At 33.3% G+C, this 17,459-nt stretch overlaps 3 protein-coding genes across 5 annotated transcripts; 1 reads left to right on the top strand and 2 right to left on the bottom strand.

The window, feature by feature from the left end:
• Positions 1 to 1,234: 1,234 nt before the first annotated feature.
• Positions 1,235 to 7,314, top strand: LOC140879687 (DEAD-box ATP-dependent RNA helicase 37-like). Its single transcript, XM_073283522.1, has 7 exons — positions 1,235 to 1,470; positions 1,769 to 2,721; positions 2,818 to 2,901; positions 3,066 to 3,308; positions 5,001 to 5,168; positions 5,445 to 5,558; positions 6,584 to 7,314. Exons 2-7 carry the CDS (start codon positions 1,999 to 2,001, stop codon positions 7,082 to 7,084), a joined length of 1,833 nt encoding a protein of 610 aa, XP_073139623.1. The 5' UTR covers positions 1,235 to 1,470; positions 1,769 to 1,998; the 3' UTR covers positions 7,085 to 7,314.
• Positions 7,315 to 7,736: 422 nt separating this feature from the next.
• On the bottom strand, positions 7,737 to 10,957 carry LOC140883374 (WAT1-related protein At5g64700-like). 2 transcript variants are annotated; one of them, XM_073289813.1, is made up of 7 exons: positions 10,563 to 10,957; positions 10,407 to 10,469; positions 9,791 to 9,907; positions 8,850 to 8,985; positions 8,385 to 8,543; positions 8,144 to 8,295; positions 7,737 to 8,064 (listed from the first exon to the last, which is right to left on the bottom strand). In XM_073289813.1, the coding sequence occupies exons 1-7, from the start codon at positions 10,751 to 10,753 to the stop codon at positions 7,905 to 7,907; spliced, it is 978 nt and encodes a 325-aa protein (XP_073145914.1). In that variant the 5' UTR covers positions 10,754 to 10,957; the 3' UTR covers positions 7,737 to 7,904. The 2 variants fall into 2 exon arrangements, with proteins under 2 accessions (XP_073145914.1, XP_073145913.1); XM_073289812.1 differs by having other exon boundaries at positions 8,850 to 9,081.
• Positions 10,958 to 13,793: 2,836 nt separating this feature from the next.
• On the bottom strand, positions 13,794 to 17,452 carry LOC140880700 (peroxisomal membrane protein 13). Of its 2 annotated transcripts, XM_073285371.1 has the most exons (5): positions 17,316 to 17,452; positions 16,407 to 16,637; positions 14,755 to 15,077; positions 14,457 to 14,549; positions 13,794 to 14,365 (listed from the first exon to the last, which is right to left on the bottom strand). In XM_073285371.1, exons 1-5 carry the CDS (start codon positions 17,332 to 17,334, stop codon positions 14,153 to 14,155), a joined length of 879 nt encoding a protein of 292 aa, XP_073141472.1. In that variant the 5' UTR covers positions 17,335 to 17,452; the 3' UTR covers positions 13,794 to 14,152. The 2 variants fall into 2 exon arrangements, with proteins under 2 accessions (XP_073141472.1, XP_073141471.1); XM_073285370.1 differs by lacking the exon at positions 17,316 to 17,452 and having other exon boundaries at positions 16,407 to 17,272.
• Positions 17,453 to 17,459: the final 7 nt, after the last annotated feature.

The following is a 17,459-nucleotide window of genomic DNA, read 5'->3' on the forward strand; positions in this document are numbered from 1 at the left end:
GCAAACAAATATAGATATAGATATAGATATAATAATTTCATGAGGGTTTTTAAAAAAAAAGAAAACTTATCTCAAATCTTAGTTTTATAATTTAATTATTTTAGTCTAGCATTACCGGATTAAATTAGTTCATATAATTCTTAAAATATATCATTATGTATCATTTTTTATTTAAAAATATATAATTTTATTTAAAAATTTTATGTTGAAACTTTATTGATTTTAAGTCAAATGGGAAAATTGCATTATGCCTCTTGAGAAAGTAAAAAAACAAAACAAAACAAAACACATAACATGTGAAATTAAGGTTATTTTGAGATTTTGTTTTTAAAAATCAGTCATAAAAACATCCTGTGAACGGGAAATTTTGTGTGATTTTAAAAAATACAAGATTTGAAAATACCTATAAATATTGGGTTTTTTTTTTTTTTTTTGCTTTTTCAATATTTCAAATGAGTTATATTGATATAAGATATTATGAAAATAATAATCGTGCATGTATTCTATATTATTATTATGTGGTTTTATGCACTAAAATGAGTTTTCAACATAAATAAAAAAAATCCTATTGTTGCTTGGATATTTTATTGTATAGGCTCGAGTTTTTCCTTTTTCTCCCCCTAAATATTGTAGAGTGGGAGAAGTGGCTAAATTTTTTTTGACATGGTACTATCTATGTGAGGCCACATAATCTGATTAACATAAATTATATAATTATGATTTGCGAATCAATTCGTAATGTAATTATCATTGGAACTGATAGAACTAAGTTTTGATTGATATAAATAAATAAATCGATAAATCAAGATATCTGTCCAAGTTTGAATACCAATCTAGCCAAAATCGATAAATGGACGTCAATACAATCACCGAACACCAAGGACATAAACATTCAATATGGTTATAGTCAATAACAAATGACATTATCACATTAACTTTTACAAAAAAATATATAGTGGATGAAAAGTCTTCTATTATATTTGGTGTTTCAAATCGTTCTATACTTTGCTCAAGTTTACAAAAATTATTAAAAATTAAATCCATTAAACACCATGAAAAAATAAAATTAATAATTGATAAAACGTTCAATTTTCTTATCTTATATATGAAAAAAGATAGTATTATTTATGATTGGGGATAGTAATATCTTCCATAATCCTCTTGGTATTGGCATTGGTATTGGTATTGGTATTGGTATTTGGTAAATTAAATGAAATAAAACATGAAAAGAAGGGGAAGTTGGGTACAGTAAAGTACACACCGACGTGTGGTGCTTACAATGGAGAAATAGCACAGGTGGTAGAAATAGAATCCCCAATTCTATGCTTAACTCTTCTTCCTCCATCCGTTTACTTGCAACAGAATCAAGAATCAAACACATCAACGCTAAGATATTCCTCTAATTTCCATTCGATCGCACATCCTTCGCGCGAAATTAGGGTTTCTCTTTTCTCTCCCTTCCAATCTATCGTACGTATCTCTTTCACTGGCTTTTTTACTCGTATGTTTTCCACTTTATTAATTTCTTTTTCTTTTTTTTTTTCCTTCCAATCCCTACTTGGGTGGTGTTTTTTTTTTCCTCGGTTGATTTTTAAGGGAGGAGACGATTAAGATTTTTATGTTGCTTTGTTTGCTTGTTTTTTTGCCCCTCTGTATGCGTGGTCAATAAATGGGCACGGACAAGGTTTGGTATCAGAAGAATTTTATGCTAATCTGTCTGCCTTTTGGTTTATTTTTTATTTTTTATTTATTTACTTTTGCTTTCCAGATGTGTTCGTCGAGGCTCTTAAGTCAATTTGGCTGAGCGGGATAATTGGTGCATTCTCTTTTGAAGGAATGGTGAGCATTTTGGTGTTTCGTTGGATTTTCAGTGCTGGAAAGTTTTAATTTTGAAGGAAAACCGTGGGTTTAACTGTTGAAGAGGTGTTTTCATCAAGTGGAATTGAGGAAATATTGACCCCGTGGAAGAAAGTGTTGATTTTTTGCTATATTCTGAGTATGCCAACATCGTGGGCTGATTCGGTTGACAAGGTGCCGGCAGGTGATGGTATGGCGGCAGTTTCCCGTGTCAAATCAAGTTATGTTCCGCCGCATCTTAGAAACAGAGCTCCTTCATCAGACCCTCCAGCAGCTCCATTTTCCTACGCTGCTGGTGTTGCTTCTGGAAATGATCGACAAGGACATGCCGGCCAGCCAGGTGCAACTTATCCTGGTGGTTATAGGAATGATAGAAGCGCAGGAATCACCCGCACTGCCGGATGGAATAATAGAAGTGGTAGTTGGGATCGAGGGAAGGAAAGAGAGGTCAATCCTTTTCCGGAGGACATTGATTCTGAAGATGCTTTTGTCTCACAGGAGAATACCGGGATCAATTTTGATGCTTATGAGGATATTCCGGTGGAGACTAGTGGGCGAAATGTTCCTCCTCCTGTGAATACGTTTGCTGAGATTGATTTAGGTGAAGCATTAAATCTAAATATTAAGAGATGCAAATATGTGAAGCCCACTCCTGTGCAGCGGTATGCCATACCAATTTCAATTGCTGGCCGGGATTTGATGGCTTGTGCTCAGACTGGATCTGGAAAGACAGCTGCTTTTTGCTTCCCAATCATAAGTGGAGTCATGAAAAGCAGCCAATCTGCTCCACGACCACCTCACATGCCACGCATGTCATTTCCACTTGCTCTCATTCTGGCTCCTACCAGGGAGCTGTCAATCCAAGTGAGCTTGTATTACCTTGCCTGATGTTATTCATTTTACGTTTACTTGTAAAGATGCTGTAGTGACAATCCAACTCTGCTGTTTATCTCTGTACAGATTCATGAAGAAGCTAAAAAATTTTCATATCAAACTGGGGTGAGGGTGGTTGTTGCTTATGGTGGTGCACCCATAAATCTACAGGTTTTGTTTTATCCTTGTTCTATTGTTATTTATATTTGAACACTACACGACTCTAAAAATTTGTCTGGTTTTTTTTCCTTATGCTCTGTTCACAGATGTACATGTTATTTTTCATTACCCGTTTGGATCTCCTAATTCTAATATTGTGAGTGACATATGGACAGCTTCGAGAACTTGAAAGAGGTGTGGACATACTTGTCGCTACTCCTGGACGCTTGGTCGATTTATTGGAAAGGGCAAGAGTCTCGTTGCAAATGATTAGGTATTTAGCCTTGGATGAGGCAGATAGAATGCTGGACATGGGTTTTGAACCTCAAATAAGGAAAATAGTGCAGCAAATGGACATGCCACCACCTGGTATTAGACAAACGTTGCTGTTTAGTGCCACTTTTCCAAAAGAAATCCAGGTGGTTTTTTAAGCATTACTTTAATTTACGTGCTGTTAACTAGTAATAATAACCAATAATCAATTGAAAAATAAAACTGTTTTTGCCTTGAAAGCTTCAACTGTTTATGTTTAGAACATGAACATGTAGCCCTAATCATAATTGGCATCACTTTTCATGAAGTTGTGGTGTAGGACGAAATGGTGGGTAGAGAGAGGAGAGGTCTAAGAAACACTTTCAAGTTCCATCTTTCAATCTCCTCATTGTTTTCCCCTACCAGATATTTTATATAATGTGTGTTTGAATCTAAAATTGATTTATATATGAAATAATATCCTGTCTACGATTTGTTTTATGATTATACGTGTGAATGTCAAACTTATTTATGTATGAGGCGTATTTTTTTTTTTGCATTTTGTTTTGCACTTTTGTCGAAAATCATACATATGAAATATATGATCTGCCTTTTGTTTCTCCCTCCTGATTATATGATTTTATTATTATTATTATTATTATTATTATTATTATTATTATTATTATTATTATTATTATTATTATTATTATTATTATTATTATTATTGTTATTGTTATTATCATCATCATCGTCATTTTATTTTATTTTTTTTGCAAACTGGAGTCAGATGTTTTGATTTTTTTTCATATGTTGAGATAGCTTCACACACCAATGATCGGTCGATAAAAGGCCAATGTTAAAGTTTTCTATCAACAATGTGCGCGCACACACAAATCGTGTGCACCTAAATTAGGATACATTTTGATAATATCATCATTATACTAGTAACAAGTTCAAAAATGGGTTGTGTTGGCTGTTCGAATTGCTCTGTTAAAACCTAAAGTATGCATGGCATTTAAATATATTAAATACTTCTTCACAAGTTACCTTCTTAATTTCTTATTCTATGAATTTCAATGTGTGCCCCCACTGAGGGTGGAAAGGAGCAGAGCTGAGTATTCCTATATTATTATTTGTCTAGTTTTGCTATTAAGTTTGACAATTACAAACAATAGAAATTGTGGATATCAACGTTTTTCAGTTATGCGACTAAAAATTATAAGAAATCTTCTATCTGTATGCACATTTCGTTTCTTAGTAAAATAACTGTCTCTCTTTATGTTTTTATGAAATTTGTAATACCTTAGTATGCAGAATGAGTTTGGTACCTTGGAAATTCTGACTTTACTGATTCTTATTAGTTGACTGCTGATAAAATAAAACCCGAGAAGCATTACCAGAATATTCTGTTACTAAATTTTCACAATTTGTTATGTATTAACATCAAATTTCATTTAGATGATGTGGTGCCAGGTTATGCTGTTCCTTGATTTTTACGTATTTATGATCCTCACTGATGACAAATTTTCATTATCTGTGCTTACGCCAGATGATATGTCCTGTCTGAACAGTCTCTGTTCTTCAATGTTGGTGTAAATTTCATGTTTGGGACGCATAATGCTTAAATAGATCTCTCGTTGCATGAGACGCCCATGTCATAGTAGTTATGACTTGTGAATTTGTTTCGCTCCCTGCAAACGCCTTGCCAATTTATCGATTTGTAATTAGTTGAAGATTTCAAAATATTCTTTCGTTAATTTTATTACAATGACAGGTGGCCAAGTATCGCTTTGTACCTATCTACATCACTACATGTGTTTAGTCTTGTGAAATATTCCTAACTTTTAATTGACATACAGAGGCTAGCAGCAGATTTTCTGTCGAATTACGTGTTTTTGGCAGTTGGGAGAGTTGGTTCTAGTACTGATCTAATTGTTCAAAGGGTTGAATATGTGCTTGAGACAGACAAAAGAAGTCATTTGATGGACCTCCTTCATGCACAGTTAGCAAATGGTGTTCATGGCAAGGTAAGATTTTGCAATTAATTGTATCCAGTCATTCCAAATGACATTTTTAACCATTGCTATTGTAAGAGCTATGAAAATATTTTGTTTCCTATCCAAAAAAAGAGCTATGAAAATAGTGAGAAAAATAAAAATTTCCTGATTTGTATGTTTAGTAAATGCCCACAAGTTTTCTGACCATGTATCTTTTCCGCTGTGTATCTTCTCTTGAAAGTAATTATTATTCCTTTGAATCCTCCATTTAGTGTAACAGCTTGGTTTTGTGCATATGAATTACAGCAAGCTCTTACACTGGTTTTTGTGGAAACAAAAAAGGGAGCTGATGCACTTGAACATTGGCTTAGCATTAATGGCTTCCCTGCCACTGCCATTCACGGTGATCGAACTCAACAGGTGTGTTTGAGTTGTTGGCATTTGAGCCTCATGGTTAGGCCTATATTAATTTCTGGATGTTGAATTTGGGATATTCATTTTAGACATCCCATTATATTATACCGAGGATAAATATGCATTTGCATTTTTAATTTTGTAGTGCTATTTGCGCATCTGCCACTAAAAATACTTCTGAATCTGTAAGCTTCTCAAGATAGCATAGTTGTGCTTTTTCTGTAACTCGTTGGAGTTTTTACATTCTTTGCTTTTAACGTCACTTCACTCACCTCTCCCTTTCCACTTTATTTTAGATCTGGTTGGCGTCCTTCATGTAACGGTCAATGTGGGAGTCACATGAGATGATTTTAAGTTGTTTCTCACCCATTTATGGGTGTTTAAGTATAGATTGATTAAACTAGGAAATGTTTAATTTAATTTTTGATGAAGATTAAAAAAGGAATTGAAATGGTCTAAAATGTTCTTGTTCAACTTCAGTGTTCCAGGTTAGCATCCAAGTTGAATTTTGTTAAGAAAGTCGTATTTCTGATCAAATAACATTATATACTCACATAGAGATTGGTTAAATCTGCTCAATTCTTATGCTTTAAGCATTGCTATGCCACCTAAGGTTAGAAACCACAATGAGGACCCTAGCATGATAATCCGACGACGGCGTGATGTTTATGCCATGGATGACATCACAATTGCTTAATCGCATTTCATTGGATGCCTCACAACACCGAGCTTGCATGATAGTAAATACATGTCCACTTTTAACTTGAAATGGAGGACAATGATCTGGAGTTTTTAAGTTTTTTGTATGGTTCCTTTCGGAGCTTCTACTTCCTAAAATGTGATATTAGTATACAAACACCTAAAACCGGTCTTATTTGATATGATAACATACATATCAATGCAGAATGTGTACTGCCAAATGATCTGTCAAAGAAAGTTTATTTGCTTAAAGTGGGGGTGTATATGTAGCATTCTATACTACGTATTCATTTGTAGTTTTTATTTATTTATTTATTTTTGTATGCTAACAGGAGCGAGAATATGCTTTGAGATGTTTCAAAAGCGGTAAAACACCGATATTGGTTGCAACAGATGTAGCAGCGCGAGGGCTGGACATTCCCCATGTTGCACATGTTGTCAACTTTGATCTTCCAAACGACATTGATGACTATGTCCACCGTATAGGACGGACTGGCCGTGCTGGAAAAACCGGGTTGGCAACCGCGTTCTTTAACGATAACAATGCCTCACTGGCCAAATCATTGGCTGATCTGATGCAAGAAGCCAACCAAGAAGTTCCGGCTTGGCTTTCCCGTTTCGCAGCCAGGTCTTCTTCATATGGAAAGAATCGTCGTGGAGGGGGTGGTTCAGGAGGAAGATTTGGTGGTCGTGACTTTCGTAGAGATGGCTCGTTTGGTAGAGGCGGAATGGAGTACTATGGTGGGAGTCAAATTAATGGTGGATATGGCAGCGGCACCTCTGGTGGTCATGGTGGAGGATATGGTACTAGTGTGACTAGCGCATGGGACTAAAGTCTGTTTCTCTCGCCTCTCCCCACCTTTTTTGCTTCAATAATAATTCATCTGCTAAATGTGAACATCAGTCGTCGTGCCTTTGTTAGTTCCACCACAATTCTAGTTGTACATCTCACCTTTTTCTTAAAAAAAAAAAAAAGGTTTTAATTTCCGACATTTTGAATGTAAATTCTTTCGTCTCCCAACTGATTGATTTAATATTGAATTAGTTTTGGTTTTTTCGTTTATCCCTTTGCCTTTTTCCCCCCCTTTTCCATTTATAATGATTTTTGCGTGTTTTTTTTTTATAATTATTTTGAACCATTATCATTTTCTTACTGTCTTGTTCGGTGTTCAAGATTTATAATATTTTGTTCTAATAACCTGCTGGGTTTTGCTAGCTTCCAAAATTTTGAGTCGAGAGTGGCAAGTTTTAATCTAAGTTTGTTTAAAAGGGTTGCTTTTATAATTTAGTGCAAACTCAATATTTTTTAATCATTCGTGGAGCAAAGAATGGATAGCTCTCAAAATGCATACGTTTCAGAGTTCACAAAAAACTCATCAGCGTTTCATTATGTTCTTGATAATTTCTTGATGTTGAAGTTTGCTTGAGTCAAGGGTTATCATAAGACTAAGCGGTTTACAAATATTGATTTGTGAAGGCTACATATTACATGAATGAGACAAATGATGGCCACATCAATGAGAGACTAATATTGCGAAACAATTGGCAAAAAAAATTATTACAGATTTTGAATCGCAATGTTATTAAGGCAGTGTTTGCATTGCAACTTTTAAAAATAAGTGATTATTTATTTTTAAAGGTTGCAAACACAGGCTAAATTTTTGAAACTCTTTCCGCGCAGTTATTGGGAGAGACGCTAGGCACGATCGCAGTGGAAGATTGGTGCAATTCCAAAGACTCTAACTTGATGTCGAGATTCTTTCCCCATATGAAAATATACAACCCCACAATTATCGCAACCATGCCTATCAATCTGCAGTTCCAATATCGTTCTTTTGCTTCATTTCTATCCATAAGAAAAATGTTAAAATAATGTGAGAAAATTAATTTACCTTCCGAGGGAGATTTCTTCACCTAGACATAGAGCTTCAATGATGGCTACTAAAATTAGAGAAATTGGATTGAAAATGGAGGGATAAGTGGGGCCTCTTCGGCTAATTGCCCATGATACTAAACAAAATGTTACACCCGTGGCCAATGCTCCCTGAAAATAATATTATCTTCTTGTTTGATAAAAAAAAATATCACGAAAATATATTTTAACATATATACACGCGTAACGTGCGAGCTGACCGAGTAACATATAGTAACTAGCTCCAGATTCCACCCCAGTTTCCAGGCATTGAGTTCTCTATCTATGCATAAACCTATGAGCATTGTTTGGAGCGATGCGATTACGCACACCAAAAATGTCGCCCAATACTTGTATGGAAACACTCTGAATAATCTCACCTGTAATTCAAAAATAACACTTTTATCAAATAGACAATACTTGAAAAATATTACAATAATATCATCAGCTCACCAGATTTATATGTGAAGTTTAATTTGTATTATATATGATTTTCTATATTAAAAAAAATATTCAACCGATTAATTTTTAACAAAAATTCTTATGATCAGATGGATCCACCTATCTTTTATGTCAAAAGTAGTACTACTTTTCAGTTCAGATATGGACCTGGTCGACCCATCTCATGTATAGATCTGTGAGACTATGTCGCGTGAGACATATTCTTAATTTTTAATGATACATACCTGTAGGATATACCAAATCCCAGCACTGAAGGAACTTGCTACAAGAAACATTGTCCCCCTACTCCAATTTTGATTGGATTTATCAATAATTGATGAATTTTGATGATGAAAGCCACTTAGATGAAATGTCTTCCCTCTGTAAAGAGCAATTGTGAATGCTCCTCCGAGGCATAGCATGGCTCCAAATATTTTTAACTTACCAGACATTGTTTGCATTCTCAGTTTTTCCACTCTTCATCAATATAATGAGAAATTAAATATTATAGAATTAATTAGTAGTTAAGATTTAACCAAAAAAATTGCATCAATATCTCCAAGGAAATGGAAAAAATTAGTAAGTTACCGGACCTAAAATGTCCCCGAGTTTCGACAATTATTTAAAACTCATCCAAAGGATTCTGTTTGGATGAAAAGATTTGAGTTGAGTAATTTATTTCAAATGACAGCTATAGAGTGTATTAAAACATAAAAGCCCACCACAAATGCTATTGAAATTGCTTGATTTGGTATAGAGTTAATTTCGAATTCATTTTAATTTGCGCACATCCAAACAATCAACAAATTTTGAATCATGAATTGAAAATTAACGATCAAACCAATCGTACCCTTAGTAAATGGATCGATGGATTTGAGATGATGTATTTTAAATCCATTGATTCAAATTATATGATTTGCTTGGATTGACGAAATTCAAATGAATATCTGCAGGTTCACTCCATATCAAGTTACACAATTTTAATAGCTGCTTGGGTGAATTTCAAACACTCAAGGCCAATGTGACCTGAAATAAATAATCCAGTTAGTGATTGGCATTGAAATTTTCTAAAGTCAAATGTTCCATCGAAATCATATACATATATGTCGATGTTTGTAATTGGATCTCGATATCTAGTGATTAAAAAAATAATAAGAATACAAAAGGATAAATAAATAATGTATACCTTAGTATGGTGGATAAAATAAAAGTAACAATGGGAACAAGGTTAAGGAAGTTGGTAGCATATGTAGCTGTGGTGTCTCTCATACCGTAGTAGAAAAGTCCCATTGCCAAGGTGATCCTGCATGCATAATTTATACACAACAAATTATTGGTGTTATATAAACTATATACTATCTTCGGCCTAATTATATAAGTTCTTTTTTTTTCGGTTGTTCTCAAATATATAGTTAAGTTTCTATATTTAGTTGTATTTTCTTTTAGTTTTTTTAGTATACTCATATTAACTAAATCTTGCAAAATGTGTAACTATTTTTTGCATGAATTAAACTATAATAAAAAAAAAGAAAATTTGTATGTAAATTTGATTTTTCAATGATTTTCTTAATCTCAGCTGTGTTTAATTTATATACTTCAACTAAGGCTTAAATTTTGTAAACGATCCATATTTAAAAAAAAAATCAATTATATAATTTCTTGTATGAACTATGAACTCTCTCACATATGAAAATGAAGAAATATCGTTACATGCAACCTTAGATGAAAATATCTTAAAGCTAACATCTCATTAATTAACTTCGTGTTACCACATTGCAAAACTAGCTAGCCATGATCCTTACCCAGTCAATGCCACCGTGAAAATCCAAAAGAAAGCTGAATAATTTAGTTTATTTAACACTCCTCTGCAACATCACAATATATATATAATTAATATTCAATCATATTTATATAATTTTAAAACGATATATATTATTAATCAATCATACAAATAAAACCTTTCCCAACGTAGAGCAAAAGGCAAAACACACAAGGAAGCCAGAACATGTCGATAAGCCATTAGAGCAAAAACAAAGGTACCCTCTCGGAGTATCACTCTGCAGAGAAGCTGGAGCCCCGCCGCGATCACTTGTACCGCTAGCATCCCGAGTGGTACTCTTGCCTCCATCGTCGATTTCTTCGCCTCCATAATATGTGATATATATATATTATAAATTCTAGAAATTTATAATCTTTGCATGTAATCTTCTTAAAATTTTCATTTATATATATACTTGTATGCCTCTTTAGTTTTTGAGAATATTTAATTAATAAAGAGCTCACAATCTTGATTTCTCTTTTTGAAACAAGGAGAAGGTCAAAAGAAGATGGAAATTGCATGCCCACTTTGTGAAAATAAATAAATACATAAATGCATGCCCACTTTTTTATGAGGGGAGAAATGACTTGATTTCATGACGAAATTAATTAGAAAATATTTTTAGAATTTTTTTTAAAAAAAAAAAGAACTTACATGTACATAAATTAAAGCATTATTAATCGAAACCCCATGATATTGTTATAAAGCAACTAATTGGTATGTACAGTACAACGTATGGATAATAGGAGTTGGCGATTTATGCATTATTGCTAATTATTAGTATTATTATTATTTTCTTGAAAATGATTAATATAATTATGCGTTTTTTATAGTGTAATGGTAATTTATAATTTATGATTTCTTTTTTAAAAAATAATAATAAATTCGATTACATATTTGTTGATAGATGTTGCTAACCTTTTTTTTCTCTCTGTCCAATAAATTGAAATTATATTATAAAAAATGGAAAATTATATTTATTATTATTTAAATGATGCATCCAATGATGAACAATTGTTCTAACGTGTGGTCCATACTTTTTCAGAGTACCCCAATGATGTCAATTTTTCGGGTAAAGATTTTGAGTGTTTTTAATTTCAAACCCGCGTATCAAATTCATTGTAATCATTCAGCCTAAAATTATAATGAATCGTTTGAAATTTCTTATGTTGCCCGGATATATTTTTTAATTTGTTCCTATTTCAAATCCAATCTCTAATCTAGTCATTTGAATTTTTCTTACAATTCAAAATCTTTTCGTCCAAACACAAAAAAAAAAATATTGTCCAAAAGATACGAAACTTCCAAAATACTTCGGAAATAAAAAAAATAAAAATAAAATCCATGGCTCGTGATTGAAATTTGTGTGCCTGTGCGAAGCAACTAATCTAATTTAATAAAATTTTAATGTCAATGAATTTTTCTGAACAACATTTATCATTCACCTCTTCTATGTTTAAATCTATATTTAGACCTAGATCGTATCCCATCAAATGTTTGGTTACTATTATATAACTTATTGATTATTTATGTCACATCAGTTAAATCATTAAATATTTATTTTACATTAATCAAATTATTGAAACTTCAACTTATAATATTATCCATCATTTTTTTCTTATATTTATATTTAGATGTTATTGAAAAAGATAAATTCGTAATTTACCGTGTATCCCAAATTTAATCATTTATCATGTAGACACATACATACAGATGGGATTATGATGGAAAAGACAAATTGGAAACCTAACAAAACCCTAAAAAGTAGGAAAATGTAATGCGGATGACTGAAACTTTTCCTGTTTTCTAATGTGCCCTTTCAATTCATCATTTATTCATGGTTCCCATCCACATAACAACAACAATAATAATTATACCTAGCTACTTACTATAGCAATATTTGCAATAAATATAGAAAGAAACGTTGCATATATATAGGTAAATTTTTGTAGGAAAATATAGTGCTAGGCTTCTATGTTTGCTTGGTGATGATCGGATAAAGAAACATGGCATGTTGAATTAGAGACCCTACTAATACCAAACTAATTGTTCTACTGCTGCTATATATATATACTATTTGATTGAAGTACTACATATACTATAGTACTATAGGTTTTAAATGATTGGACATAATCCCACCCTAATATACTAGTATGCATAATAGATTAGATCGATGAGACGATCGTTTTAACCGACACGTAGATATCGTATTAACTACTCATAATATAATTTACAAAAACTCTTTTTGTAAAACAGATTTCTGACCTGATTTAATTCATAAAAAAGAATTATTTGGTGGACTTGAAATCCATATTAATTAACATAAAATATTAAATAATAAATATGAAAAGAGCGGATTTGAAATTTATACTATTATTTCTTTAAACAAAAACAAATATCCGAACATATTTGAAATTCATGAATTTGAAATCTTTTGATTCAAACAGAATCCATTCCTAGCCTTAAATGCTGAAACACTTGGATAAAGGTGTAAACAACTTTGGGATTAGCTAGCCCGAGTGGTCCAAAACTATAATATGTAAATATCCCAATTAAAAAATATATTAGCCACAAATACACTCACTCATGGATTAATTATAGGAACCCAAAAAATCTATGATGTATGGTGTTTGAAAAAAAAAAACCAAAACTGATGTAGTTTGGGTGAAAAATTGTATTTGATATACTTCGGTGAATTTTTTTCAAAAAAATTTATAATCCGAATAGATTTCAATTCTCGGCTCCACCATTTGGGGTAATTTGTAAACACACAATCTGAACAAGAGAGTTTGAATTTTTTGGATTTTCCAAAATCTACTCAGTTAAACTATCAGTAACATGGTATAAAATCTGAAATTTTACCATTGCAAGTGGGAAATGGAGCTGCACCGGAGGTAATCCGGAGGCTTTTATCGTCGATGTCTTTTATTAGGCCTAATTTCGAAGGTTGGGCTTAAAAATGCTCTCTCTGACAAATTATCTTTGCTACATTATTCACTACAAAATTATATATCGATACAACTACCACTTTAATTAATTTAAGATTTGTTTTATAAAATTTATTTAGGAAAATTTAGTTTCTAATTAAGAAAATATTTTATGATATGATATCGACAAGAAAACTGCTCCAGAAAAATAATAGACAAAAGACGTAAAATACCCCTTGAGATTCCTATATTTTGAACCAAAATTTCTGATTTATTAGCCTATTGATTTATTATGTTTTTGGAGGGTTTTACTTGCCTATCCAAACGAATTATGATTTGCATTTTTTTCCCTGTGAAATTTTGGCTCGCTAGAAAATTACAATCAACAAATTTGCATGCTTTCACTATTACTAAACACGCCACTGTTTGTATGGATACAAAAAGTTCACAAAATACTACAAGAATGATAGGTATGTTCAATCTAAAGATTGAAACCATTGCACCGAATATCCTCGAGCATTTGCGTTCATCCCCAAGTTTACAAGGTTCGAAGCAAAATGTACAACTATTGGCATTTCCAGAGAAATATAACTTCTCAATCTTCTATTTCTTTGGAAAGGATACTATAGGGTGGTGAAAAGGAATCATTTATTACAAGCTACACAACAAATCGGTTATTGGTAATCGGCCTATCTCGGACAGAATCTATTGTCTTCCGTTTCTACTCCGGTCTTGCAGTGTAGACTCGGAACAAGTTCTCGTCAGATACTCTTGAATATGGTGAAAAACTCATATGATCACATCATTTGGCGTTGTCGCCCCAAACGCTATCCCACGCACCACTTGGAGCAGCCTTGGGTCCTTCGATTCTGTTTAGTCTTCCCTGGTCATTTTGTGGTCCAGGAAGACCATTGGGGCCAGGGGGGTTTATTTTCTTTGGTTTGGTTCGAATTCCCAATATTCTTAGCACAAATCTAGCAAGCTCTCCATATAACATTCCGGAGCGGTCAAAGAGCTGCACGGAGAAAAAAAAAACACAAAAAGTAGAAGGGTGAATACAAGGAAAAAGAGATTTACACAACCTTAACATCTGTAAGAACTGATACCTGAAGAAGGGCCGTCATGAACATATGAAATGCCTGGGTATTTTGGTCAATCAAGATTGCGATCCGACCAAAGAAACCTACCACACCTTGCATCTGCAATTGTCACAGTCAGGTTAATAAAACTTGGTAGCAGCAAAAAGAGGGCGGCACAAACTAAAATAACAACAAAAACAACGTAGGGAATGAAACACTATTGCAAGCCAGACATCAACCAGGTCAATATTCTTTATGATATAGACAGCAAATCATACAAAGAACACTAGGACGAATAAATATTGAGAAACAAGTTCTATCTTACCACGTGCATCAAGGAAACCCAGAAACTTGGCGGAGAAGTGGGAGGCCCAAACGGATTGTTAGGATCCTGGTCACCATAAGGGCCAACATTGCCCATTCCATAACCTCCCATCGGACCTCCGAAACCACTATTATACATACCACCCCCACCATACATACCACCACCACCAACACCACCCCCACCATAAAGTCCACCATAACCTCCTCTATACATATTGTTTCCATATAATCCACCGCCATATGACCCCCCAAGTCCCCCATACGAACCACCATACATTCCAGAACCATAACCAGAATTATAATTTATACCTGAACCGTAACCTCCTGAACAAGAGAAGGGATAAATTCATATCAGAGACTGAAAGGGTTTTGGGAACAAATAAATAGAGATGCATGCATACTTTGATAAAACTCAAAAGCAACACTATGTTTTAATTGACAAACTCTAAGACCAGGACATTTGCATTTTCAGCAAGCATTAATAGTTATGGCGAAAGATTATTTGATTTCAAGATACCACATAAAATATATCAAATCCTGTATGAAAGAAACATGATGACAGGAAAATAACTTAGAATTGTTACTCTCTATAAATATCACAAAGCTGTCACTGCATAATTCTCAGTAATAGAATCCTTCAAGTTGCCATATTCTGCATAGTACAATTCCAAATACCTATAAATACTTATATTTTCTTTTACCCTTAAAAAAAAACGGAAATATAGTCAAAATGGTTCTGTAAGTTTGCATATTTTGCGTTTTGGTCCTGTAAGTATTTAATTTTGAGATTTGGTCTTACAAGTAAAGTTATAATTGGTTTTTAGTCTTTTTTTCATAGAATGTTGACGTGGTGGTATCAGAAAATGCTGACGTGGCAGCTAAAAATGCTTAAGTGGCATTGAGAAATGATGATGTGTCTGTTGTGGCATCAACAATTAAATGCCATGTTTTCAAAACCGGACTGTACCGACCGGTCGGTTACTGATTTGATCTGAAACACTCTCAAAAACCGTTTTAAAGGTTGAACCGGCAGAACTGGTTTAGAACCGATAAATTGGTTTTTCGGTTTTTTTTTTTTGAAAACCTTAATTTAATATTTATTATATATAATTATATATACATGATTATTTGAAGTTTTTTTCTTCATTAAAAATATTATTTATTAATATTAGAGTTAATTTTTTTGAATATTTTTATATAGTTATTTAGTTTTCAAACTACGATAAATATATATATTTTTCTATTTATATAATGTTTTTAGGTTTTTATAATTTAAAAAATATATATTATTAATTATATTATATTATATAAACGATTTTCCGATCCGATCGTCCAGTTAAAACAGACCAACCAGTTTGACCATTTTTTTAAGTTAGATCGGTTTGATAACCGGTCCAGTTATAAAACATTGTTTAAATGAAAAAAATACTAAAAACCAAAATATAACTAAACTTACATGACCAAAACACAACATTGAATAATTACAGGACCAAATCACAAAACAAGCAAACTTATCTGACTATTTTGGCTATTATCCCGAACAAATATATGGACAAAGAGGAACGAAGTTAACAATGCATAAATCAGTATCGAATTAAAGGTGAATTGCCAAATCAAAAAATGAACTAAAAACCCGAAAATAACTAACATTACCTCCATAGGTGTTGCCATATGTCTGTTGTTCCCAAGGCCTGGTAGGTACAGGCCTGCCAAGAGTGTTGTTAACACCTGCATTCCGATCAGCTGTCGAAACAACTTCACCAGGTTGTGCAATTCCAGTGGCCTCTACAATGTCACTCGTGCTACCACCGGATGCTGGTTTAAAAGGCGTGGGCCCAGAAGCAGAGCCAACTCTTTCCCATGGTTTTGCGGGAGAGCCATTCCCTGAAGAGGAAGTCGTCAACATGGATACAAATGGAGTCAACTGAGGTAATACTGATGAAAGCAAGACAATGAAAACCATGATATACAAGCTGAAACAGAATTAAATGCAGGAAGTGTCTGCTAACTCCTACTCTATGTCTATCGTAACTCCTCCGTGGTATCCGAATGTTATCCTATAAATGAAACTACATCTCTCTCCCCCAATTCTAGCATTAATTGGAGTTAATTCATATGAGACTAAAAAAGTCGCACTGTAATTCAATGTTTTAATTAAATCAAAATATCCTTATCAATATTTTAAAGAGAAGAACTACATAGATAAAAAAAAAAAAAGAGACAATTATAATTGGTAAATGCTCGACTAAGCGAAACTATTTGCGAAATAGGTTTAAATAACGAAACAAATACGAATTCCAAATCTTGGAAACACACAGCATCACGGTTTCACAAATCCCGTGTTGGAAACATCGAAACACCAAACGAATTTCGACCAATAATTCAGATTCAAACGAAAAACAAAACACGTAGCAGGATCAACAAAACAATCAACGATCCACGACATACTTCCCAAATCAACAAACGCAAGAAAACCCTAATCAAACGACGAAAAACAAGAAATCCACAATCGAATAACATCCAAATACATCCGATACAAGAGCTCGATTCCGCCACACATACCTGATGCTTGATTCTCCATCTCAAGAAGAGAGAGGGTGGAGGAAGATAAAATTTCGCGGGCTGGTTTATCTAGAAATGTTCATATTTCTCGTAAGTGCCCGAGAAAATTCGGTGCATCTTCAAGTGAGTGAAATGACGTTTCTG

Source organism: Henckelia pumila, chromosome 2, assembly GCF_033568475.1.
Source record: "Henckelia pumila isolate YLH828 chromosome 2, ASM3356847v2, whole genome shotgun sequence".
In the NCBI taxonomy this organism is placed as follows: Eukaryota; Viridiplantae; Streptophyta; class Magnoliopsida; order Lamiales; family Gesneriaceae; genus Henckelia; species Henckelia pumila.

Excerpts from the sequence above, each read along its gene's own strand:
- LOC140880700 (XM_073285370.1), bottom strand. The coding sequence starts at position 16,716 with ATGGTTTTCATTGTCTTGCTTTCATCAGTATTACCTCAGTTGACTCCA. Across the intron at positions 14,550-14,754 it reads GGGTTTCCTTGATGCACGTG|ATGCAAGGTGTGGTAGGTTT; the intron begins GTAAGATAGAAC and ends TGACAATTGCAG. Across the intron at positions 14,366-14,456 it reads TCATGACGGCCCTTCTTCAG|CTCTTTGACCGCTCCGGAAT; the intron begins GTATCAGTTCTT and ends TTCTCCGTGCAG.
- LOC140879687 (XM_073283522.1), top strand. The coding sequence starts at position 1,999 with ATGCCAACATCGTGGGCTGATTCGGTTGACAAGGTGCCGGCAGGTGAT. Across the intron at positions 2,902-3,065 it reads GTGCACCCATAAATCTACAG|CTTCGAGAACTTGAAAGAGG; the intron begins GTTTTGTTTTAT and ends ACATATGGACAG. Across the intron at positions 5,559-6,583 it reads ACGGTGATCGAACTCAACAG|GAGCGAGAATATGCTTTGAG; the intron begins GTGTGTTTGAGT and ends GTATGCTAACAG.
- LOC140883374 (XM_073289812.1), bottom strand. The coding sequence starts at position 10,753 with ATGGAGGCGAAGAAATCGACGATGGAGGCAAGAGTACCACTCGGGATG. Across the intron at positions 8,296-8,384 it reads TAGTTACTATATGTTACTCG|GGAGCATTGGCCACGGGTGT; the intron begins GTCAGCTCGCAC and ends TATTATTTTCAG. Across the intron at positions 8,065-8,143 it reads GAAGAAATCTCCCTCGGAAG|ATTGATAGGCATGGTTGCGA; the intron begins GTAAATTAATTT and ends TTGGAACTGCAG.